The following is an 18,745-nucleotide window of genomic DNA, read 5'->3' on the forward strand; positions in this document are numbered from 1 at the left end:
TCACACCTACCGTTTCATATCCTGGCATCTTGTCACGCCTCAGCCGTATTTGTTGCTAGCAAAGCCATGAGGCAGACTGGACCTGGGGACTCCAGACAGCAGGGCTGATCTGCAGTTATAATTCCTTTGTGGTGAGAAGGGAAGTCGCACTGAATTCTGCAAAGTCAGCCCAAGCTACAGCAGATAAGCAGTCAGTGACTTGCTAGGAGCACAAGCCATTAGATACCAATATCCTGCAGTAGTTTCCAGGCCCCCTCTTTTAGCACAGTGGTAGGAAGCAGGTGTCTGAAGTGCTGCTACTAGCTGGCAGGTCAGTGTGGAACTAGTGAAAGGAGGTGGGAAGGGAGGGGGCTCCTCTGGCGGGATGTAAAGGGTGGCTAGAAACGGGTGACAAAAATGCAGTGTGGGAAGCAGAGGGGCTTTGGAGACACCACTCGTCTTGGAAGCTGCTACCAAGTCACACTGCTACGTACCAGGGGAAGCAGTTCTGAAGACGGACTCGGTGGAGCCCAGAGCCAAGTGTTCACAGGGAGCCCAGGAAGGGGCAAGCCCAGTGATTTATTGAAAGCGACTCTTTCTATACGTGCAGCATAAAACCCACCTGGCCGTTTGCTCAGCGTGCAGCTGGGAGCGTGCCGACAAACGGGGGAACCCTCCATCTGCCGAGGAGGTGGCAGCCAAGTCAGAGGCAGGGGGTTTGGCACACAAGCAGTGCTGCTGCTTCATCCACCTCGCTCCTGCGGCAGGGAAGGGATTGCGGCTGGGAAGCCCCTGCCTCCGTGTGCATTTCGCAAGCTGGGTGCACCTGCACCCTGGGAGTCTGCAGAACTGGAGAGAAACGGGCCGCCTGATGTTACAGGGACAGCCAGCAGCTTGCTCCAGCTGGCTCAAGAGAAGATACCTCATTTCTGGGACTCACGTGGGGCTGAGGGGAGCAGCACTCCCCTGCTTCGTGCAAATGACTGGGACAAGATGGAGAAACCAAGGCACTAAATCTGGAAGCACAGATGCTTTAGGTTACACATGAACAGCGATGCCATCAAAGGAGTGAATACCTTTTTGTTATCCCAGCTGGACTCCAGTTACAAAGGAAACCAGGACAGTGACCACACAAGCCACCATCAGAAGCACTCGTCATCTTCCATCCAGGTCTTCCACCGTTACTTGTGCGTGCAAAATAATTTAGCTAAGTGCATTTGGAGTTGATACCGTCACTGCTCTGCTGTTTTGCATGGGTCTATGAATGGGGTGGGGAACTCCGGGGTGGGCGTTGAGAGCAACATCGTGAAGTCTGAACAGAGCCTGACCGTGTCCAGTTATGCAAACTAGGACCTGAAATTCACTTTGTATCCGAGTGCAATACGGGGCCTTAATAATATACCTGGGAGACCTCGATGGGGAGGGGAGGGCGGGGTTTGCTTAGTTTACTGTAGTTAAATTAGAATTGCATTTACTATGCAAGGCTCTGGTCAAGTGTGTCTGACCCAAAGTGGGGAACCTCCTGTGGGGCAGAGGGGTAGAAGCCAGCCCCCCCTCGCCCCACCCCACCCCACAGCCTGCACTGCCACGGGCACCTGGATCCAGCAGCATGACTCCGGCCTTTTAAACAACAGAACGTGCAGCTAGTGGCACCTCCAGGGAGTCTCACCAGCCCCACGGAGAAGGGGTGTCTAGGCTTTCACGGCCACGGCACTGAACTTGTAGAGGGGTTCAGTCTGCTAATCTGAGGCAGGATAGATTTGCACCTTCTAGACTAAATCAGAAATGAATGGCAGGGCCTCAAACGTGCAGGGAGATGACCACCCGCCTCCCCCACAGGAAAGCTGGGGCAGGACCAAGGCTAGGAACCTTGTGCATCACGCGGTCCGTGAGGCTTGGAGGGGTCAGTTAGTGCAAGGAGGGAGCTGCGTGCACAGTCCTGAAAGGATTCAGGTGGACAGTGGCACTGATGCTTGACACCCCCTACGAAGCCCTATTACACAGCCATGCATCTCCCCCCAGCAGGATGGGGCTTCTAGGCTTTCACAGCCACGACACTGATCTTGTAGAGGGGCTCGGCGTGTTAACGTGAGGCAGGCAGAAGGCAGGGTAGGTCTGCACTTTCTAGACTAAGTAAATCAGAAGTGTAGAGCAGGGCCTCGAGCTCACTTCCTCAGCTGCTGTGAACACGTAGCCTCTGAGCCACCACTTACTGCAGGAGTTACTGGTGTGGGTGTGCTGCGCTGCGCTGCATGGGGAGGGGAGGGGAGGGGAGGTCCAGGAGCAAGACACGGGTCTCCTGCCTGAAGTGAACTTCCCGGTTACAGGCCAAGAAACCTTCCTTTACTTCTCTCCTAGCTCCTCCACTGCCCTTTCCTCAGGTTTTTGGCCCAAGAGCCAGGATTGAGCAGCAGGAGAGAAGCCGGGTAGGGGAAAGCGTGGGAGCAAAGTCTCACAGAGAGAATGGAGAGACACTGAAGGGATCCTGGATTAGCTGTTTTGTTTCAGGTCCAGCTTGCCAGGTACCTGAAGTGGCAGATTTATTTCATGGACACAAGAAGGCAGCAGGCCTTTCTTGCAGCCAAAGCAATGGATCACAAGCCAGGAGATCTGCTCCCATGAGAGCAGGCAGAGGATAGGCAAACCAGGGCAAGGACAGAACCAGTCCCAGAAGACTGTTCAGGTAAGAGAAAATCCAAGGCAGGCGAATGGGAGCTGTTGGGTAACTCTCTCAAGCTGCTCTGCAATTCCAGCTGGTTTCCCACTCCCCGCCAGCAAGCCGGAGCCAGCCGGCGCATGGGAGATTTCTTGACAGCAGAATCCATTCCCTGCCTCAGTCACTTGGAAGCAATCGTAAAGGTTATGCTCGTAGCAAGCACGGCTCGGATCGCCCTGCTCCGCTGCGCTGTTACCCACCTGACGGCAAACTGCCCAGGACAGCAGCTCTGGATGGCACGGACTGACCATTCATCCAGGTGGGGATAATTTAAAACCAGATTAAATACGACAGATTAGGCTTGCAACATCTGCCGAGGCCAAAGCACACAGGATGGCAGGGTTTCCGTTTTAGGGTTTTATTAGTAGTTCTTTCTGCAGAATCAAAATATTTAGCAAATTACTTTAAAGGATTCATCAAGACTGTTTATATTTTATGTATGTCGATTTTTAACAATGTACAACATAATACACTTTGTACTATCAAAAACAAACCCCAAACTGATTTCTATTACTAGATGTTAGAGTATGTAATTCTACAGCAGTGTGAAAGAGAATGGGACTACCGCAGTGAGTATATTGTTTTTAAAGAAAGTGCTTGAAAGAAACCTCCTGCTTCACACTGAATATTATTTAAAAAAATTGATTTCCTAGAAGGGCATTTGCTTAAATAACCTACAAACCTGGGGGATTGAGAACAGAGCCCCAGCTCTCACCCCATCAGTTCGGGAACCAACCGCTGGTCCAGATCCAGGTGGAGTTCACAGCTCACCTGTTCGGACAGAAATCACACACCACTCAAGCATTGGAGACTTCTGCTCAGCAGAACTGGTTGCTGCCAGGGCCAGAAACAACCCCCAAAAACCCAAGAGGAGGAGGAACAGCTTCTCTTTTTGATGCATAGTGAGAGTTTAGGAACCAGTGTTTCACTAAGTTGCAGACTAACTTTCAACCCAAAATAATCAAGGGAAAGACCCACTGCACTCAAGGTCAAACTCCAGTCAGACTGCGATAGTCAGTGCTCCAGTACAAGCAGACACCGTGAAAGCAGCTTCAAAGAACCAAAGCATCCTAGTTTCAGAACCAACTTTGAATTCCTGTCCAAATCCAGTGCAACGAAAGGAAAAAAAAAAATCCTAGCTGTCTGACTATGTACAGTTCCAGTAGAGGTCGGGCAGTCTAAGCTCTCCGTGGCCAAGCTGGAAAAGGAAACTTAGGAAAGGGCACTTAAAAATTTACTTAAAGAAAGACAGTTGGCTCCCGGCAGCGGGGAGAGCGCTCTGGAGTGACGCGCGCTGGGCTCGCTCGGCCGTACTCTCCAGTGGACGTGGCAGGCAGGGCAGGGCTTCCTCCCAAACAGCAAGTCACTCTCCGGATGAGGTGGCAGGGGTCTGGTGACAGGGGCTGGCCTACTCCCCCAGGAGGCACGCTCCGTTACGCTCCTGGAAGCCAGGGATATGTTTTCAGCTGGCTCCTGCACGGGCCATTAGATCTTCCAAAGCATTGTCCTGGTCATTGTTATGTAATAATAAGACCTCCTTAATGTCTTTCACTTCAAAGCCCATTTCTTGAAATTTACTCATTAGCTGGAGAAGTTCTGTCGTCTAGAAAAGACAAAGAGAGACGGTCAACGTTGGGAGGAACAGTACAGTTTAAGGAAGCACTTGGCTTTGATTTGGGCGATACTCTCAGGTCCTGAGAATAGTGCTGAGCCCGTCTCCAGACACGAGCTAGAACAAAAAGGTCAATCATCACTTCGTTCCCAGAGGCACGAGCTTAGGGAGTTGGAGCTCCATTCGCTGGAGAACTCGCACCCAACAGCGCGGCGGCTCTTCGCCGAAGCCAGTGGGCAGTAAAACGGCCACAAACACCTCCGCAGCCTACAGGGCACGTTAGACATCCCAGCCTGCCAACCAGTGTCTGGACCCAGGCGGGCTTCAGTTCAAATAGCCCCCAAGACCCTCTTCTCAGAGGCCACCCAGCAGACCTCCCCCCCTTGCATGTCTGGCCACTGGTATTACGTGAGCTGGACAGGACCAGTCTGGAGTGGCCAGGGGCGTCCAAACCCTTCCCCCTTTGCTTGCAATTTTGTAGCAAGGAATGAAGTGACCACATTTGCTTAGAAGGTGAAAAGGCGCTCGGGGCTGAGCTGGGGAGTCCTTGTAACGGCCCTGGCTGTCACACGGCTCTCAGAAGTTGGTGGGATTGGCCCCCTTCCGGAGCCTAGGTTGCTATTCGCCACTGCATCACCCCAGCAGGGACTCCTGGCCCAGTAACTCCCCTGCTCTCCTCCACCAGACTGCAGCCTTCCTTCAAGTAGAGGTCCCAAGGCAGGGACTGTTTCCAGGGCCTGGGTGAAGCCATTAGCGACAAAGTTTGTGGCCAGCGCTTCAGGAGGAACCGAGCAGTAGTTTGTTCCTGAAGCAAAGGCCACCCACCCCAGCTCTCCCCTGCTTGCCCCTCTGGGAGCCCGTCCTGCCCAGGCACCCTGCTAAAGCCCAGGGAAGAGGTGGGGAGGCAGCATGGAGCAGCAGAAGCGTACATGCGTGGCCGGGAGGGACCAGCTGTCTGTATGCAACACCTGGATGGGGACAGGCAGAATGCCCAAAGCTCACGTGAGGGTACAATCCTGCCCTAGATGCATGTGCCAGGATCTTTAGAGAGAAATAATCTTTGCAACCTGGGCAAGGAGGCCAGCTTTGCCCAGCAAGCATTAGCAGGACGGCTTTGCTCCCTAGGGTCTGGCGTTATAACAAATGTCTGAGATCTGCTGCAGCTGAAATCAGCCCTCTGTGACGAGCTCTGCCAGAGCCTCGTGAGGCAGCTGGAGCGGGCGAGAGGCTCAGCTGACATGAACATGGTGCAGCAGCAAAGCAACTACTGAACCAGGGCAGGACTGCTCCTGAGCCAGAGGTTCTCCGTGCGGTTACTTCCACGGGCAGAGGCACGGTCTGGAAATCACCACCAAAGAAAATCCTTCTGCACAACAGCCTTCCCCCTTCCCGCTCCCCCCGCACCCTTACTTCCCTCTCACCCTGTGCCAAGACAGCCTCACCTTTTCCTCTGAACACTGGTGCATTTCCAGAGCTGCTTCGACCAGCTGGGGATCAAAGCCCTTCTCGCACAGCTGCCCGTGTGCAAACAGGTAATCCAGAACCTGGGGGGAGAGAGCAGGGTCAGCGGAGCGGCCCCGGGTACGTGGCGACCCGAGGGCCACGTCATGTCTGAAGCGCAACAGCCCTGGGCCAACATGCTCCTTTGTCTCGTTGCTTGTGACCCCCGAGCTTCTCGCCTGCAATTCTCTACACATAACGCCCGTATTAGACGGTGCCAGGCCCCGAGGCAGGCCAGGAGAATTAGCTTTAAGTCCAAGATTCAGTCTGCCAGCAAACGTGGCACCACATTTGGGGCCCCTCCACCGGGCAAGGGCTCTCACCTGGTCTATGCTCCGTCCTTTCTTCTTCATAGCTTTCATGACGTCCTCGTAAGAGTATCCCATGTTGACAACCATTTCTACGCATTGCCTTTCACTGGGAGACAGGGCCTGCGGGAGCTCCGAGGAAGCAGAGCCACTGGACCATTTGGTGCAGCTGGTGTTGCTGGGCACTTTAGACACGGGGAAGTTTTGGTGCGTTACCTAGTAGTGGAAAACCAAGTACAAGCCTTAGTGCGTTGAGCTGGCCATTCCCTTCCCGGGCAGAGGCAGGACGATCTGCTCCCTGCAGCCTTCTCGAGGGCTTTATCTGATCTTGCTTTAAAAATTAACTGAGCAGCGGAGCTTCCCCGTTTGCTCTGGGAAACTCCGCTGTCGGGATGAACCCGCCAGCACAGCAGGGATTTGGGATAAACACATTCCTTGAGGCAACCCCCTCTTCCTCGCTCTACTCGGTCATCGGCAGGCAGAGAGATGTAGTTAGCCGCGTTAGTTTGAAGCCAGGCAGAAGGCAGGGCAGCACCTTATAGACTAACTCATGCAAACAGGCATAGCTTTTGCAGGTGACGACATACTTAGATGCTCCAGCATCTGTCATCTATGAAAACTTATGTCTCTCTGAACAGTTCAGTCTCTCAGGTGCCACCCTGCCCTGCCTTGTACTTTAATAACTAGAGAGAGGAACCAAGTGTGGCCCGAGTTTAACGGCAGCTCATACTTGCTTAACTCATGCGACAGCCGGCCAGGGAGCAGCAGCGTTGGGTTATAACGAGACCGAGTCATTGATGAAATAAACGGACAACTCTCATCCTTAAGAAGAAGGTTAAGCAACATGCAACATCCCTCGTGTCCTGGCAGGTTACTGGGCCTCCTACACACATGCCATTCACCTCCTCCATGCAAAGGAAGGCTCCCAGAACACGGCTCCTTCCGAAACACTATGCAGCACGCTCGTGGGTGATCCGGGAACTTACCACAGGGAGCTCCGTCTCCTTGTAGTCCGGGTGTACCTAGCAAACAAGACAGAGAGGAGAAGATGGATGGGCTGTGCACTACACTAGCGGGCAGAGTTCACAACGAGAGGGGAGCAGGAGAGCTACTCATGGAAGAGCGCAAGAACGGTCATCCTAGGCCGCTGGCTGGACGCACCAATGACGAGGAGAGGTAAGAAACCCCATCACGCGTCCCCACCGAGCACTCTCACGGGTTTCTTTCCAACCCCAGCGCATGGCTTCTGGCCCAAAGTGGGAGGGAGAGTTCACGTCTCTTGTGAGCGTGAGTTTGAAACGTTCTTAATCTAATGTACCTTGGGGTGCTTGTTATCCGAGCCAGCAACTCGTACCAACAACCTCCTGAGCAAGGTTTGTGCTATACAAGGGGCATTTCCTTCCCCGGGTTTCAAGTCAGAATCACAGACAAGGAGGGTGGATGGGAGCGCAGGAAGTCACATCTATCCAACCCCTGCTCCAAGAAGGACCAGCCCCAGCTACATCATCCCAGCCAGGGCTTTGTCTACCCGGGGCTTCAAAACGACTTAAAAAGTTGTTGCCTGTTAAGGCGTCCTCTGTGTTTTGCATTATGAGAGACGGAGAAGCATCTACCGCTGCCTTCTCTACTCCACGAACCACTCTCCTCTTCATCTACCATGTCAGTCTTTAAAAGCTTCCCCAAATTTTTCTACTTTTACGACCTGGAGGCCTACCCAGGGTTTGGCCAACTTTTGTAGCCCATCCTCAAACCCTTTGTTTCTGCTCTCTTCTTGTTCAGAAAGCATCCAAGTGAGAGAATGACTTCTACCATAATATAATATTTTTACGCCCATCCATTCTCAGTACGCTGCAGCAAGGCTGCTTGTCCACGAGGCCCAGGGAAACTAGCCACTTACTCCTACTCGACTCCATTTCTAAGCCTGTTTTCAGCCTTTCCCCATCCCAGCATCCAGAAAGTAGCTTTGGGTTTCCCTGCACTGTTTCAAAACACCCACTGGACCTCCATTCGCTTGACCGGCAGCTTGAGTGGCCAAGGAGCAATCGTCTATCAAATACCAGGGACCGACAAGCTGTCCTTCCACACCGTCTCCGACTATTTTGGGTCGCACCCCCCACATTCAGTTTGCTTTGTTTTGTGCCCCGCTGGGATTCTGCATTACAGATGATGAAAAGGCACCCCTCACATTCGCTGCGCCCACCTTGTAACCTCACTGCCGCCCTTCCAGGAGAGGGGAAATCCTTTGCTTCCTTCTCACCCCACCTCTTGAATCCCCTCCACAAGTTTGCCACGGACCCCGGCTGGAGTAATGCTGCTCCGGGCCAGATTATTTAAAGTTTCTCTCCTGTTTCACGCGTGCTGTACAAAGGGGCTTCTTCCCCAGTCAACTGATAAAGCTTAAAAAAGAAAACAAGCGTGCCTACTGAGACGTGGTAGAGGGTGCTGGGAGTGGGCCCTGAGGAGGATGCCCCTGCCTGAGCTCCCTCCGGAGGAGCTCCAGCAGCTCTCCCTTCGCTGGTGAAGTGCAGTGTGCAGAATGAAAGAAAACGGAGTAAAGCTGAAGCGTGCTTGGCTAGACACAGCACCGTGCCCTGGACGCCCCCCAGCCCGTGCTGCTGTGCTAAAGCCGGCAGCGGCCCTGGGCTGCATCTGACCCACGCTTCAGCCACTGCTGATTTACCAAAAAAAGCTCACAAAAAGCCTTTAAACAAGAAAGGCACCGAGCAGCACCCAGATCACAGTTTAGTTTCACTTCGCTTGCTCTGAACGAACCGTTCCAGCATCAGAAAAGCCCCAAGAAAATTCAGACTCCACCGCTTCAGTGCTGGTATCACTTCGGCGTCCGGCTGGGCAAATAATGGAGTCTCTGGGTCACTGGCCATATCGGGAGAAACCATTTCAGTTTGGGCCCAGTAGATCTGGGTCGAGACAATTTGCACCACTTGAAAATGCTATTTTAGTCCTGGGAAAGAAAACCGCTCCACAAGAGACGCTGGGAACTGAACCTTGGAAACGTTCGGGCCTTTTCGAAACGCAAAGCCCTGCCGAGGTATTTTTACAGATCAATTCATGTCATAACAATTGAGCAGGAGATGCGGGAACCGTCCTGGCATCATCGTATCTGCATGTTCTGCTGAAAGGAAAAGCTTCTCCCAATTTAATGTCAGTGCTGGCCAGACGGAAGGAGTCTCTTCTGACGCCAGTCGCTTAGAGATAACTCGGTATCTGAACGTGTGAACTGCCTCCACCCAGACGGCTGCTCTCAGAGCAACAAGCACAGGTACCGCTGCTTTCCAGCCAAGCCCCCGGGCACTGGATGTCCCGGTACCACCTAGTTTGGGGGCAGAAAGCATTGGCGCTCTGGCGTGTTCAATGGTTAGCAGCAGCTTAGGACACACCATCGATACGGCAGCAGACTGAGGCTTCTCGGATCCGCTGTAGCCACGCAGACCAATTCCAGGGCTCAGGGGACTGGCTCTTCGCATAAAGTCCTGACCACATCCATTCGGCAGCCTTTCCCCTAGTCTGGGGGGTAGTGGGGGAGATTGAGAGGGGCCCTCTGCCGACTGCTGCCGCCAGGGCATCCCCGCCCCGAGCCCACCAACAGGTCCTCGCTTCCCAGATACTACCAGGACAGCTCCAAAACGCGAGAGCACGTGGACTGCAACCCCTCATGCAAGAGGCCTCCCCTCAGGTGTGGAGCAAATCCCAAGCTACCTTGAGGAGCAGCTAAGAACAGCTCGGCTCCGTCCTGCAGGGCTGCGGAGGCAGTCCTTAACGCCTGGTCTCGCCACCTACGAGACAAGCCCTGGAGAGCCCGAGCTGTGGAAGTCAGCCCTGCCCACCTCCCTTGGGCCAGCCCTGGGGAAGCCCCAGCCTGGGGCCTCAGCGGGGGCTCACGCACCACTCGTGGCACAAGCGAGAGCCCGAGAGAGCGACTAGGAAGGAGGTTCGCCCGCAACGCGGCAATGGGGTTTCTATCCCCGGCAAAGAAGGAACTAAAAGGAGGACGCTAGGATTTTAAGGAACGGAGCAGTAACAGAATGACTGTCAAAGAGCCACTGGGCACAAGCACCAGCTCGCACGCGCCTCCGCCACAAACCTGCACCAACAGTGCATTCCTGGGATCCTGGCTTGGCTTTTTCCCTGCAGACATTTTGATCCAGTACATGTCCTGCTACTGCCTGAATGCCTGCAGGCCAGAAACCTCATCCATCATCACGCAGACAGCCCACCGAGCAAATCAACATGCACAAATTCGGCACGTGCTACTGTATCTTGGCAGCTCTGCTCCCCATCCCACAGCAACCAGTCTCATCAGCCGTTTCCTCATTTCTCTTTCTGCACCAACCTTGCATGGCCTGAATGCGGAGGTCAGTATAAAGCACTCAGTGCAGAAGAGGAAGAGAAAGCACCTTCTACAGCAGGAGGAGCTTGTTCAGCATCAGGGAAGTCTGGTTTTTAAAAAGGGTTATTTGCTCAAGTCTCTCTGGTAGAAGAGAGAGCAAGTCAACGTGGAACAGCCGACGAATCCACACCGATCAACCGACCGCATCCTGGAAGGGTCAGACTTGTCCAGCCCAAGACTCGGAGGTTCAGGCAGGGCCCTTTTCCTTCTATTCCCAACCACCCGGGACACTCGGCTGCAAGCGCTACCCGAAACCCCTCAGTCATTCCTACAGCCCCTTTCCTGACACTCGGGATCTAACTCTGCATCCAGTGACATACAAAATAGCTTCCAAACTCACCAAAAATACATCCCCACCCCCAAGCCCTTGAGACCACAGCACAGAAACCAGAAGCCGTCTCCTGGGTATTGTCCAGACTCTTAGAAAGGGAAGGGACGTGTTAAGTTAGCAGATTATTTCCCAAGCGCACAAATATTTTGCCCAAGAGAAGGTTTGTTCCAGGCCAGTCCCAGAGGATGAGAGCTCAGTCCCCCTCTCCCTGTAAGTGTCCAGGCTGGGAAGCTTCCTTTGATCCAACTGTCGAGCTGCCCTAGCTCTTGCTCCCTTGCAGCCTCTCCCCCTGGGTGCCTTGCAGGGAGCTCCTAGCCCAGCTGGGCCCAGGGATGGCAGCATCCCCGCCCTAGCTGCTACCAGAGCTGCGTTCAGTCGAGTCTCTGCTGGTATCCAGGTCCCTATAGCTACATACTGCTCAGCTGTGGGTCAAAACACTTATCACGATCACGAGGTCTGATGAATGAATAATGCCCCCAAAGCACCATTCTGAACGGCAGCAGGGCAGTGATGGACTGGACACTTCTTTTCTTGCCGTCTGCTTTCAGCCTCTGGGCAATTCTGTTTCTACTGCCAAATGCAAACCACTTCCTGCGCACCAGAGACGAGTTCATTGTGAAATACCAGGGCTCTGTGCTAGTCCCACTGGGCTGATCCTCCAGGAAGATTCACAGCCTTGGTTTCAAGACTGTGCAGACCGCAGTGCAATGAGCACAGAGCCGGGCACCCTCTTCCTGCACCGCGCTCTGCTCTGGGTGGGGGCCATGGCATGTATTCGGCGGCACCAGGCATCCCCAGGCAGCCTCGAATCTCTCTGAATTGATGTCCCATTGAAACTCCCGCACCGGGACAGGTTTCAGGCTCCCGCTCTGACACTTTCAGGGCTGCCTATGGACCTGGGATGTGCCGTTTCCATGGGTGGGGCAAATCTTACATTCTTTGGAAAAAAAAAAAAAAAAAATGTATCTCAGCCTACATGTCTGGGAGGTCCTGAGGGGGCAACAGGGTTAAGCAAAGTACGGTTCTTTGAGAACCCGCAGCACAGGCAACACCGGGCTTCTGCAATGTACTTTTTCCAAGCTGCTTTACAGTGCCAGGCAGCAGCCATTACAGTCCTGTTGGTCCCACAGAGCAAGGTCTAGACTGAAGGGCTGGAAGGGGGACATCTAGTCCAACCCCACACACGCAGAACTCGCTGCTCCCAAACCATCACGCAAAGCTGCCTGGCCAGCCCCTGCTTGAAACCCTCCGGGGAGAGAACTCCCCGTCATCCTGCAGAGCTCCGCTCTCCCCTGCTCTAACACGGAGGAAGTTTTCCTTGGGATCTGCTCTCAAGGTGCATCGCTGTAATGGATACCTGGGGCTGCTTGGGCACCCATTCAAGCTTGCTCCTAAAGGCAAGAACCAGATGTCAGAGCAGTGTCATTTTCACTTATAAAAAAAAAAAAAAAACCAGAGGGGATGCAGATGGAAAGAATACGAGCAATCAACCGTTCCCCCTGCGGGAAGGGTCGCTGTGAGCACACCTTGCTGCAGAGGTGCGCAGGGGGACATCTGCTTTGCTTTGGGCTGGTCTTAATCTGTGGAGAGGCTCCGTCTGTCCCCTGAGCTGCAAGCCTTATCGCTTAATTCATCTAAAGCACTGGTTCTCAACCTTTTTTGTACCAGGACCCATCTGTAAGCATCAATGGCCAGTCCTGACCCAGTGCCCCCCACCCCCGGGCCCCAGCCCAGCCAGTATGTAGGGTGGGGGGAGAGGTGTCCCAAGCAGCCCCTCGCAGACTGCCAGCCTGCAAGGGAAACACCACGGTTCCCCACATTTTTCTCCTTTGAAGAAGAACCCATCTTTAAAGTTTGCTCACGACCCGTTCATATAGTCTTGCGACCCCCTTTTGGGTCACGACCCACAGGTTGAGAAACGCCAATCTAAAAAGTGTGCCGCGTGGGAGTGCCACATGTCACCAACTATCCCCGTCGTATCCTACATTTCTTGAACCAGGCCCAATTCCAGCTACTTGCCAGGAGCTGGGGAAAACTTAGTTGCCCTAAAAAAAAAAAAAAATCAGATTGCAGCTGTCTCAATCCAGAACAATGGCATAGTCTTGGGAGGGAGGGGGAAATAACTCCCCAAATTCAGCGCTACATATGGATCTGATCAGTTTGAGTTAGCTACTGCACTGCATGCTGGGAACTGCAGCCCTCACTGGAATGACAGAAATCAAAGGGAAGCAGGGACTGCATTTTAAAAAGCCATCTATCACGTGGAGCCCTCAAGCTGACGGCCCCAGGTTCCCCTGACCGTGTTAACATCTTTACCGTGGTTGCTGTGGGCTGAGACGTCTGTTCTTCCGTACAAACTGATGGCCCAGAGAGGGAAGGCAGCCTGGATGAAGAGGATATTGTCGACGTCTCCATGCCACTGTCCACATTTAAAGCAGAAAGACCCACCACGTGATGTCCGTTCAGTTCGCTAGCTCTGCTCTGAGCACAGCTCTGTAAAGAACCAAGGAAAGTGCCGTTGCGGAGACAGGTAGTGCTGTGGAAAGTGCTCGTGAGCTTCGAGGGTTTTTGATCGCTCTCGTCAGAGTCGAGTTTGGGAAAGGAGAGAGATTTGATATTGCTCACTGACGTGATAGGGGAGAGGGACACTTTGGAAGACAAGGACATCTTTTCACAGTTTCCCAACTGTGGTAAAGTAATAAAGCCATTCGGTTTGTGAAGGGGCTTGAAGTCCAAGGTGGCCCTTTCTATGGATGCCAGAACTTCTGGATCTTGTAATACAGATTCAGGCCCTACTTTGGGGAGGCCGCTGTCCAAGAGCTGGGCCACGATTGGCCCAGTAGTACCGACGTGGATTTCAAGGATATTTTTCAGCTCCTCTTTGTCATCAATGGTTTTTAATTCCAGTTTGTCAAACGGGTCTTCTTCACATTCGAAGTCTGCTGGGTTGAAATCTGCCTTTGGGTAGGGCGGACTAAGGGCCTTCTGCTTTATGGCACTGCTGTTGGCAGGGGTGGGGGTGAGAATGTTATTGTGCTGCAGACTAGCAAGAATGGGGTTAAAGGGAGGGGGCAGCGCCCCCGGGCAAGGTCCCTCAGAGAAGCCCATTTTGCTGTTGTCCTCTGAAGCGGCCTTTGAACGAGCTATTTCTACCTCAGCCTTCTGTTCAGCTTCTCTCTGAGCTGCTTGGATTTTTTTAATTTCTTCGGCCCACTCCATGGTTTTCTTTTCCAGGGAGAAGTCATACTGCCAAGAAAAACAAGAAACGAGGGTAAGGAGCACAGTCATTGCTTTCTAACAGCAACACCATCTTACACGCAGCGAGGAACACAGTGACAGGTTAGATGCATTACCAACGCGTTAGCGCTGGTAAGGGTTGTTTCTCTTCTCTTACATCTCTGTTGCTAATCCAGAGAGAAAGAAAACTAGCAGGGCGCCAGATGGCATTCATTACGCCTCTAACAGCTAACCCTGCCTATACCCCGGGAGCACAGGGTATTCCATCTCTTTCTTATCGTTCTGCTTAAATGTCGTTAATCAAAGTTAAAACACCGCCACAGCATCCAACTCCCACAGAAAACTGACTGCAGGAACACTTTCAAAGGCACTGCTGGATGAACGATCTCTACTCCAGTTTGCAATGGCAGTAAATTGCCTCCAAGATCCCCTATTGAACTAGCCACAAACAACTAAAGAACAGGAAAACTTCTAGGTTTTTGCATCAGTAAAACCAGTACGGAACTTCACGCCTCGCCTTGGGTGTTCAAGAGACCCTAATTTAGAGTTTAAGACCCGACAGAAGAAAGAGGTATTGATGTACCGACTGCATTTTACCGATGCTATGGCTGGAGCCGGTCACGCCGACTGGCAAAGGAAGTGACATCACCTCTGGCTGTTTGTCTGCATCTCTGCAGAAGCAGGTCATTGCCAAGATTGCTGGTATGACGAGTCTCCTCCCCGCCCTCAAGCCTTTCACACTTTAATAGGATTTTTTCAAGGGGACACTGGCCCACAGGTCAACCTTGTACACTGGTTTGGGGTGGATTGTGCAGGACAAGAGAAGGCGGCACAGGATAGGGCTGCACAGTCTAACTGGTCTTAGTCTTTCAAAATGCAGAGCTCTAACCTTCTGTACAAGAAACGCGGCCAAGTTCACGGCCATTTGGGAGAAGCCACAATGCATTCTGCACATGGATGTTCACTGTGAGAAACAGATGCTTAAGCAACGATCTGCCCACTGGTGTATCACTGCAATGCCTGACACACCGAAAACACACAGGACCAGCGCTAGGCATATCCTCTCATGCTGTAAAGGCAACAGGAAATGGTGCTTCTCACACGCCCTGGTGTCCTTGGACCACATAGCAGTGGTCATGATCAGGCGTCGGATGTGCGCCTCTCCGCTGACGGAGGAGAAGTAGCACTATCTTTGGTGCTAGTGATATCGCGGCCTCTGGTAGCCTAACAGTTTAGATCAGCTTGTGGAAAATAACCATGGCACCTAAGGCTGCCTAGACACGTGCTTGGGCTGACGGGGGACATTTTAATTAGAGTGGTTCCCAGAGAGCCATTCTAATTAAAATGCTGCAAATTCACATGTATTAACGCCCCCGCGTGTTTAAAAATGGCCATGGGATGCTCTAACTCAATCACATTCAACAAGCTTTAGTTAAAGCACCCCAGAGGCCATTTTTAAACCCACAGGCTAGGGACAGATGTTACACATAAACCGGTTTAAGCGATCAGGAACTGGTTTAAACCTGTAACAGAACCGATGTTCAGTGCACATAAACCAGCTTCAAAATAGCCGAAACTGGTTTGAGATAAACCTGGCCGAATGTGGTGCCAGACTGAACTGAGCTGGGTCAAGCCGGTCTGCGCAACGTCTGTACACACGTGATGCTGCGGCAATGCTAGAGCGTTCCAGTTAGAACACGGGACTCGATCAACAGAGTCTGCTCTGGTTTTCTTGGGGCCGCGTAGAGATCCAGATCTGAACTGGCATGCTATGGAGATTGCCATCTTCGACGGAAGGTGGACTGCAAGGAGGGTCATAACTCCAAATTTAAGCCACAATCCAATTAGCGCGGTCGTGTTCTGGGTCTACATTTCCAAACAATGGGCAAATAAAGTTTTTAAAAGTGAGGCTGTTTAATCAATTGATTTCCTGCTAACTGAAATGTTAAGGCAACTTAACACCCCGAAAGACAGTGAAGAGATTTGTCTGTCAAGTTACATTAACAAAGCTTTGCCAGAAGGCTAGATGAGTAAACTCCTGGTCAGAAGCAAACAGCAAGCAAGAGCTGGAAGTGCATTTCTCCATCCAATACAACACATGTGGAGAATGCCAAGAAGTCAGGCAACACTGGCATGAAAATGTACAAAAAAGATCTACTCGCACGTAAGTGTTATGCAGTTACACTGTCTAAAAGCAAAACCAATTCCCTGCTTCTCCAAAGGGATTTCCTAGGAGCACCATAGGACTCCGAACTCTAATTCAGCTGTTCGCGTAATTTTTTTTTAAATTTAATATTGATTAATTAAGGTTGTTTTGACTTTTTACACTAACATGTTCTACTTTTTGAAGTAAATCTTAACAACTTTAGCTGTATCAAAGTCCACTCAGAAATATTTATGAGCTCTCTCACAATTGTCTTATCCCTGTAATTCACTGCAAGTAAAAAGCCAAGGAAATTTCAATTTGAACCCAGAGGAAGAAAGCAGAGCTAACTTCTCTTTCCCACACATTACCATGGGTCCTGGCACTGAGTGGGAGCTGAGTAAGGCAGGAGAAAATATTCAAAACCTGAGCAATCCTAGAACTCAGCAAACACATGTTAATAAACTGCAGCAAACATACATGCGTGTCGTGAATCTGCACAGACCAAGTTCGCAACATGCCAAAAATTGATATAAAAAAAAAAGAAAAGGAAAAAAATTAAAAGCACACTTACCTGAGCTTCTCTGACAAGCTGGGGAGAATCAGGCAAGCAGAAGCCAATGGGTAAACCAACCTTGGCTGGCGTTTTGAATTTGTCTCCTATCTTAAACGGGACATCGTCCAGGTAGCTGAAGGGCCCTGAGATGAAAAGCAGAAGTTAGAACCTATTATGCATTTTGCAGATTCACATTTCCCTGTTTGGGAGCCATTTTATTTCAACTTTGCTAACCTGGCTGTAAAAACTAAAATCACACTAAGATAGCCAGAAAAAGAAAAAAAAAAAATGCACTGAAAAAGGCATGCATTTTCTGCCCCATTTCCGTGCTTGAGTCAATTAGGTAGGGTTAAACTGTATTGGGTATTTGTAAAGATCAAAGTTCTTCTAATCTGGTTTCTTCTGGTATAGCAATGTGTTTATGAAGAGATCCCTCATTTCCAGGCAGACCCAGATGCACTCCTGTAGAGACTCCAGTATTGCCAACTCTCCTGATTTTTGGGGTTGTTCTTCAGTGCACACCTCTCTCTCTGCAGAGAGCCTGGCACACCTGGGTGGAAGCTCTCGGTGCTGCAGCACACAACAGGAAGGCTAGAACTACAGCTCTGTCTACAGACTTCCACAGTGGAGAAAAAATGAATAAAATGAACTTCACACACCAAAATAAAATCACCTTAATTAGGGAGACAGGGCTGGAAGGGATCTCGGCCCCTGCCGCCACAGATCGTTATCTGGAAGGGACAAGACAAGTGTTCGTGCTCACTGGGATTTTGCGTGCTGCAGAAGACGAGGCTGGAGGGTGCCGTCCCTGTCCTACAAGAGACACGGAGCTCCACGACGAACCTCCTGCACAGCTGGACCAAGAACCCACTACCGCATCCTGTCTCCCCGACTCACTCTCTGCCTTCGATAACCATCCCTAAATGCTTCCTGTGCTCCTCTGCTATCGATTCACCCACCAGAACTCAGCCAGCTGTCTCAATGAACAGGAACGCCGTCGTCACCAGGGGCCAAAAGCCCCCAGAGAGCAAAGACAAGTGACACATCAGGCTCTGCTCAGAAGTCCTGTATGAAACCCAGCTGCCTGCTGATGACCAGAGAGCAAGCAGCACTAAGGCCTGGTTTGCAGGGAGCTGCCTGGCCTGCTCAGGGCAGACAGCAGCTGCCCTAGGGAAGCCACCAGAGCACAGTCACATCCGCACAGCGCTGGCCCCAGCACCAGCACCAGCTGTGCTGGCCTGGGCACTCACTGCAGGCCAGTGCCAGTGCCAGGCCTCTCTCCAAGGGGTGGCATTACTGAACTGGCAAAAAGCACATGCTTTGTGCCCCAGGACAGAGAGGCCATGGACAGAGCTGAGAAGGGGGGTCCTGCTACCACAGGGAGGTGTGAATATAAAAGTGTGTGCACTACATACTATACAGAGCAGACAGCCACAGGCCTTTGCTGCGTTGCTGAAAAACACTGAAGAGTTTCTCACCTACTATAAAAGAGCTCCACTTGTGAAGCCATAATCCCAATATAGGGGAAACTTCCCATTACTCTGTGAAACTATAAGCAGGCCATTTTCTACATGAAGAACAAGGAAGCTTGAAGATAACTCTCGTGGTTAAGTGCCAAACACCACCACGTACTGAAGCAATTTTCTGACATCTGAGGAAGTGGCGACAACAGCTCTTGAACAATGTGGCAATGATACACCTCTGCAAGAGCAGCAGAGCACACCGAGCTCGGGAAAGGTAGCTCAACGTGCCCGTGGGAAGGGCGATACTTCCAGCAACCGCCACGTGCTTTGCATGCGAGCATCTAGCTCTGCAAATGGCATCACAGCACTGAGCTGGCTGGGCTGCTCTCCGAAAGGTGAGCTCAGAAGGTGGCTTCCTTGCAGCTCCATTGAACCAGTATCCCGCTTCACACCCTCTCAATAAAAGCCACATTTAAATTCCCACAAGCAGCA

At 51.9% G+C, this 18,745-nt stretch overlaps 1 protein-coding gene across 1 annotated transcript in view; it reads right to left on the reverse strand.

Annotated features, from left to right (window-relative positions):
* Window positions 1-3,037: 3,037 nt before the first annotated feature.
* UBAP1 (ubiquitin associated protein 1) overlaps window positions 3,038-18,745 on the reverse strand; it is a 19,593-nt gene continuing 3,885 nt past the window's right edge. The window contains exons 2-7 of the mRNA XM_006034835.3: window positions 16,809-16,933; window positions 13,171-14,100; window positions 7,102-7,137; window positions 6,131-6,331; window positions 5,750-5,851; window positions 3,038-4,298 (exon numbers count right to left, since the gene is read on the reverse strand). Of these exons, the coding sequence (XP_006034897.1) occupies window positions 4,158-4,298; window positions 5,750-5,851; window positions 6,131-6,331; window positions 7,102-7,137; window positions 13,171-14,100; window positions 16,809-16,933 (1,535 nt within the window). The 3' untranslated portion in view covers window positions 3,038-4,157. The remainder of the gene's footprint in view (window positions 4,299-5,749; window positions 5,852-6,130; window positions 6,332-7,101; window positions 7,138-13,170; window positions 14,101-16,808; window positions 16,934-18,745) is intronic.

This window comes from Alligator sinensis, unplaced genomic scaffold (genome assembly GCF_000455745.1).
Source record: "Alligator sinensis unplaced genomic scaffold, ASM45574v1 scaffold132_1, whole genome shotgun sequence".
NCBI lineage: Eukaryota > Metazoa > Chordata > Crocodylia > Alligatoridae > Alligator > Alligator sinensis.